Here is a 7,240-nt window from a genome sequence, read left to right as displayed (position 1 = left end):
CAGGTCATCTGGGTACCCCTGCTGGGTAAACCTTCACCTCAACCTTCCCACCATTACATACCTCCTATTGTGTCCCCCACCTCCCAGATTGTAAGCTCATCTGGACAGGGTCCTCTCTTCCTCCTGTGTCACTGTATCTGTCTGGTATTGGAAACCGTTAATGTACAGCGCTGCATAGTATGTTGGTGCTAAAAAAATACTGCATAAGTACAATGGTGATCAGGGGGAGGAATGCCTCCTACATTGCTGGCCACTTGGAAGAATGTCATCTTAACAGACAAACCAGAAAATCATTGGTGTCAGTTACTCCGGCTTGAGATGCACAAAACGCTCATTGCTTAATGAACCCCTGGAAACCTCTGAAGTAACCCTGGTTGAGAACAATAAGCTAATGCTTCTCAATGGTAACATTTCTGTAAATGTGCTAGTTAGAGAAGAGTTATTAAGAGATGCCAAAGTTACACATATGTTTTACATATGAACAGATCATGCTAAACCCTTCTCCACCCATGGTTCTGGTCTCCTACGTCAGAAAAAAAAAAGAAATAGTACAAACGTGGAACACACGTCTGACAGTGTTCAAATAAAAGTGGAGGATTGTCAACGGAACACATTTTTATCGCACAGAACAGACTCTTCCTGCAGATGATGTATGTACAGACAATTTCGTGTAAACGTCTCTTAATGAGAACTAGTCACCAAAGGGCATTTTTTTAATTGAACTTTCTTTATTATTTATTATGTTTTCAAAGTAAAAAAACAAATAAATCTGCTTTAAATGTATTTTTCCCCAACACATGGGCTGGTGTACAATAGAGAGTGTTTTTTGGCGTCTGCATAACGAGGACCGGATTGTGGAGCCTGCATCACCCCATATGACTTTGACAAGTCACAAGAATGGGTTCTGTTTCCAACTTTTCTTCCTAATAAATTTTTGCTGACTTTTTTTAAGCAGAGATATGGCTGTGGTTATGCAATACAGCTTTATAAATCAACCCCACACTGTCTGTTTCCCGTCTGTTTCCTAGCTCAAGCAAGGTACAGGGTATTCTGCATAGAGGCGTACAGACAGAAATTGCTTTGACGAAGAGTAAACACTCGCAAATAACAGCACACACAGCTACTCATAAAGAGCAAGGTATCATTGTTACAACAGTTGGAGAGGGCACATACAACTGGTTCCCAGCAAACATTCATCTAGACTTAAGCATTTATCTTAAATTATCTGCGCACAGATTTAACTCTAGATTATACAAACTCCATCATAAACATGAAATGCTCTACGTTCACACCCTTTTAACATCTCAAGCCTCTCAAATAAGTTTTTTTCTATACAGTAATGGTGCATTAGAGTGGTTAACAAGTCATCTGTTCTGCAAAGGTGTGTGGAGCTTTCAGAAGAAATCTCCTATAGTAAAAAATATTGAAAGCACCATTGCTGACCATGCTTCCAGATGATCAGGAAAACAGGCAGGCAACTTTTTAGAACAAGATCAGCAGAAACATTGCTCCTAATTTGCTTATCACAGGAATACCTAAACATTTCAGTGCTTTTCTTAGAAAGATGATAGAAATGTGCATGTACCAAAATGCTTGGAATTTTTTCCATATAAAATTATTTGTAGGAAGCAACACGGTTGTAACTGTATGCTGCATAGTAACATTATTATTCTCAATGTATTCAGATACACAGAACATTTTATGCTGACAAAATATACATAAGCTAACAAATATAAAACGGACTCTGCGGATATAATATTGCTAGAAAAGTGGAGCCATCTGTCGTGGGTCATCAGGCAGAACGCTGACGGAGTCCTCTGCTCTCCCACACAGCATACACAACATGGTGTACTCCTGAAATAACACAACAGACATTTGTAAACTTACCAACAATCAAAGATATGTTTGCAGCAATTCAGTGTTTGTTTTAGGAAAGCGCACAGAAAGAACAAAATAGTATATGATGTCATCATAGCCTCTGTGACTTCAGTTTTTTATTTTAGAACCCTGGAACTACATGTAAACAACTGTGCTTCATAACATGTAATAAAGCAAACCTGTTGGGGAAATTAAAAGTCTTGCTATGAATAGCTGGTGCTTACAGATGCTGGTACAGCACATCGAAAACCCTGCATAGTGCCACCCCTCCAACCCAGGAAATGCACTACTAGCTCATCACTTTAAAGTGGAACTAAAGTCAGACTTTTAACTTGGGTGATTAAGGCAGGTGGTTATTACAGAAAGGGACAGGGAATGACCCTTCTGCAATACCTGCATGATTGTTGTCAAACTTTGCCGAGTTGCACAGCTGAGCATTGTTTGTCAGGAAAACCTGGCAATTATGACTTTCCTTCCAATCCAGATGACAAAATACAATCTTTAGGAAGAAAAACAGAAGACGGATTGCAGCATCTTGTGATGGAATGGAGTGAGTAATTGTGTGTTTAGTTAAAGTTTAATATTAAGCATTAGTAACAGCAAGGCTCAATATTAATGACTTCAAACTTGTTAGTGCTTGTACCATAGGTTCCAGGGGCAGTGCCACCATCATTATTATAAATTAATCTGTGTTCTGCATCATCAGATCTTTGCTTCATAATGTAGCAGAGAGTGTCTGAATAAAGCTTGTGGGGTTGCTATGAGACTTGCAGATTACATACATAGTACGTAATGTCATTATTGGTACTGCACATAGTAAATATCCACTATACAATGTATTATGAAGGCTGCAGCCAGACTTATCCATCCTTCCCAGCACTTGTCTTCTGCTGCATCTCTTAGTTGTTCTCTTCATTGGTTTCCATTTCACCTTAGAATCAAATTTAAGCTCCTGTGCTTTGGCTTCAAAACTCTCCACTGACCTTGTCCCACTTATATTTCTGACCTGATAGAAAAATACTCCCCTAGCCGCTCTCTTTGCACCTCCAGTGACCTACTAATGACTTCCTTTCTCATATCCTTGTTACATGCACGGCACGAAGACTTTTCTAGAGCTGTCCCAACTCTCTGGAATGGTCCTCCTTTATCCTTTTTGGCTTGCTCCTACTTTCTGCTCATTTAAAAAAAGCACTCAAAACCCATCCTTTCAAACTTGCCTACCCATCTTCTGTCTTTTAAAAACCTCACTGGTCCCTACCACTACATATCTCCCCACTTATTGTGTGTTACTTCTCCAACCTCCTAGATTGTAAGCTCTTTGGGGCAGGGTCCTCTCCTCCTCTTGTGTCACTGTCTGTATCTGTCTGTCATTTGCAACCCCTACTTAAAGTACAGCGCTGTGTAATATGTTGGCGCTATATAAATCCTCTTTATCAATAATAATATGTCGGGTTGAAAAAGACATAAGTTCTCTAAGTTCAACCACTAGGGAAATAAACATATCCCAGATATAAAACTCTACATACATAGTTGATCAAGAGGAAGGCAAAAAAAAAACCTTCTGACACACTTTGCTCCAACAGGGAAAAAAAACCTTCCTGATTTCATGAGGCAATCGGTCTGTTATCTTTACTTTAAAGCTTTATTACCCAGTTATACTCTGCTTCTAGAAAAACATCCAGCTTTTTATTAAAGCAATATATAGTAGTTGCTGTAACCAGGTACCAGATTGTAAAAGGTTGAAGAATGACACTGACAGAACTCTTTTTACTTGACATAAGTATTGTCTGCACTAGGAAATAAATAGCAGGTGACAACCTATTTATGAGTACCTCAACCTACTATGATACAAAATATACACTGTACCTGGTATTCATCCACCACACTGAAGGTATACTCGTGCTTTGCAATCACATGATGACAATTTTTACACACATCTGAAAAACAAAGACATTTTGACATTCATTCAATAATATTTATAAACATTAAACAAGGAAGACAATATTAGGCAATGTAAGGCAGGACTGAACAAATCAGTGGAGTGAGTCAATGCTCCCAAAATATTAAAATGCAGCCCACACCCAACTTTTCAAATGTTGTAAGTGTAAGCCTGTAGGACTTGCCTGCCTACAAGCCCATGGTAGCCAGCGCCAATGTGTTTTATATATTCACCACAGTACTGAATTATTTATAGTGCAAATGCAATGCTGAATTAAAAAGGCTTTTTGTTGGTTACTGATGAGTTGGGTCACAATACAGGGGCTGCCACCCACCTATAATTTCTGCCCATCCGGCTTAAAAAAATTTCATGGTTCAACACTGTCGTCGATTCTGAAGGGTGGAACTTTATTTACACTATAACCTCCCTGGTGGTAATCCCGAGTGTGGCTAGGGGTGAATTTTCCATACCAAAAGCGGTAACTCCGAGCCACACTCGTGGTGGAATTTCCAGGGAGTTTAAAAGTCCTACCTGGTTCCCACGTTCAAGCACTGCTCACAGGGTCTGTGTAACCTGGCGGTGCCCCGGCCGGAATCTGCGTCCCCAGCATGTGAGCGTTGGGGACGCAAATGCCAGGTGGGCATCTGCTCACGAGCGTGTGGCTGGGAGGCAGGAAATTTAAAATGCTAATTATTTTTATATGAACCGCTTTTACATTTGAAAATAGTTAGTATTCATACCGCCAAGGAGGTTAAGGGGGTGGAGTGGCCATCAGCTATTCTGCAAGAGCTCCATTTAAATTGGGCAGGAGGGTGTAAATGAACACCAGTCTGAATGCAATCTTTTAATCACACTCCTCTGTCCCTGCACCAAAACATACACGTTACTATCTTCACCTGGTCCTCTTCCGGGTTCTAGATCTCGCCATCTTGATTGCCAGGCTGGAATGATACAACTACTAACGCGTCGGGTACAGAGAATTTTTCTGCTGACATTATTGTTTTGAAATGATCCTTTCTTGGTATGACAGAAATATCCAGAGTAGTAGTACTGTGTTAACAAGGTTCTTGCGCAGTAGAACTATGTCTAGTTCTTAGTTCATTTCAAAAGTATTGAATAAATAAATGTGTTTCTTTTACACAGTTGATACGTTGCCTGTAAAAGCCTATCTCTAATCTACTGATTTTACATGATACAACTACCAGGCATGCACATGGGAGTTCATTCAATCCTGACATCCAGTGGCATGCCCATGAGCAGCAGCTCAGCGTGCATAGAGAGAAAGACTGCCAACAGGCATGTCCCGGCATTGATAAAAATGTGAGCAGCCAGGTGAATTATTGCTAAAGACCATCACCTGTCCCTTCTGCAATAATTATTCTGCTTGCACACATGCCAGGACATGATGGGTATTTCCAAATCCTCTGAATGAACGTCAAGGCACATGGACAGGAGTTACATCATCCCAGCCCAGCCAATCATGATAGCCAAAGATTGGGACACACAGGGGAAAGGAAGGTGGCGGCACCTGCAACACAACTGGGACATGTGAGTGTAATAAAACAATCAATCAGGAAGAAAGCAAGGAAACTCACGATCAAAAGTAATGATCTCTTCTCCATCCTCTTCATCAGCGGTCTTATTGGAGATAAGCACAAAGTCTCTGGTATTGCACTTAGCGCAGCTCATATAGTTAAGCAGAAACGATCCCGTCTCCAGACAGGTGTTACCCTGAAAATACAAATAATAAATAAATATTGTACTATTAGGACAAGACTGTTTATGCAATTTGGAGTTATCCTTAAAGTGACTGGAATGGGCCAGGGGTGCCCAAACTTTTTGCAAAGAGGGCCAGATTTGGTGAGGTGAAAATGTGTGGGGGCCAACCATTCAGCAGTTAGTGTGGGCGTGGTCTGCGCGGCTCTTGCACAGCACACCCCCACCAGGGTGACGTGAGAGATTATGCAGTGCAGGGTCCATGCAGAGCACGTTTTTGGAAACAGAGTGGGCGTAGTATGTGCGGGCACACATGGGGACTCCCCTCCTGACAAGTAGCGGGCTGATAATTGCAAGGCAATTGATCAACTCTAATGAAATATAAAATAGTTTTTTTGTATGGGTGTATTTTATACTCAACAGTGCTGGCAGGCCGCATATTACTGATTTTATGACTGAGTCTGCAGGCCAGTGGAAATCTTAACACGGGCCAGACTTTGGACATGCCTGGGTTATGGTGTACACTTCCCTGTCTGGGTGTGTTAGTATCCCCCTACTGTGAGCTGTGGTTACTCCCGCCAAGTCAGAACACAGCAGTAATATAGGGGGATCAGTGGAAGGAACCATAGCATGGGGGGGGTTGATTATCTGACATACTGAATATTTTGGCACTAGTATCCAGGGGGGAAGGAAACTCCAACTTTATATTAAAGTACACATAAAACTTTTTGCTTTGTGAAGTGGTATAGTGGTTATGTGTTTCCCTATGTTGGTTTATTATTGTGCCCCCGCCGGTTTTTTTACTTCCGGTTATAGAGCCACCGGGGACAGGAAGTGACAAGAAATCTTCCTAGTGGGGTCATGGCAAAAAAAATATCCAGATGCTGTATCCCCCTCCCTACCTGTATGGCACTTATAGGCAGGCCCCTACTTTAATATTAGAAGTGTCAGACCCGCCTAAGCAGCACTATCATCTCTCTCACCCGGTCCGGGTACTCCTCCTGCACACACCCTCCGCACATCGCTACAAATTCCAGAGCAACACAGGGGACACCAAACCAAAGGGGTTCTAGGACCTCCAGCGACGTCACACCCACGTGACCAGCCTCTCCCGGGGCGGAGACACCGCTGTCAGCTGACTGTGGACTGACACGTGCGAAGTTCTGCGTGTTATACCACTTCCGGTCTTGTGTGTGTTGTAGCTGCTGCGGAACTACAAGTCCCAGCATGGCCTTAACTCTGATCTGCAGCAGCAGAATGTAAGAAATAATGGGTTGTGCAGGATTCTGACACAGATCCTTCTGATAGCATGATCTAAGTTCGCAATTCTCCATTACCTTTGTTTACTTTAGGTTGGCTATACAGTTTTTATTATTATTAATAATAAACAGGATTTATATAGTGCCAGCATATTACGCAGCACTGTACATTAAACAGATAATTTTATTATTATTAATAATATTAAACGTTGTAAGGTACCAGCTTATTATCTAGTGCTGTACATTAGACAGATCAAGATAATATTATTAATAAACAATATTTATATAGCGCCTACATATTACACAGCGCTGTACATTAAATAGAAGGTGTAAATGACGGACAGTGACACAGGTATCAGGGGTAAACATTTCATCACTGTGAATCCATTGATAAGGAGAAGCTGTGTCCAGGCTTATGGGACAGTATGATGGATGGGCCCCTGCACAC

The 7,240-nt window shown here is 41.5% G+C and overlaps 1 protein-coding gene across 1 annotated transcript; it reads right to left on the bottom strand.

The window, feature by feature from the left end:
• Positions 1-708: 708 nt before the first annotated feature.
• CHURC1 (churchill domain containing 1) lies at positions 709-6,660 on the bottom strand. Its single transcript, XM_072428342.1, has 4 exons — positions 6,517-6,660; positions 5,413-5,548; positions 3,745-3,815; positions 709-1,854 (listed from the first exon to the last, which is right to left on the bottom strand). Exons 1-4 carry the CDS (start codon positions 6,553-6,555, stop codon positions 1,762-1,764), a joined length of 339 nt encoding a protein of 112 aa, XP_072284443.1. The 5' UTR covers positions 6,556-6,660; the 3' UTR covers positions 709-1,761.
• Positions 6,661-7,240: the final 580 nt, after the last annotated feature.

Source organism: Pyxicephalus adspersus, chromosome 12 (assembly GCF_032062135.1).
Source record: "Pyxicephalus adspersus chromosome 12, UCB_Pads_2.0, whole genome shotgun sequence".
Lineage (NCBI taxonomy): Eukaryota > Metazoa > Chordata > Amphibia > Anura > Pyxicephalidae > Pyxicephalus > Pyxicephalus adspersus.
This window is presented reverse-complemented; position numbering and strand designations above follow the sequence as displayed.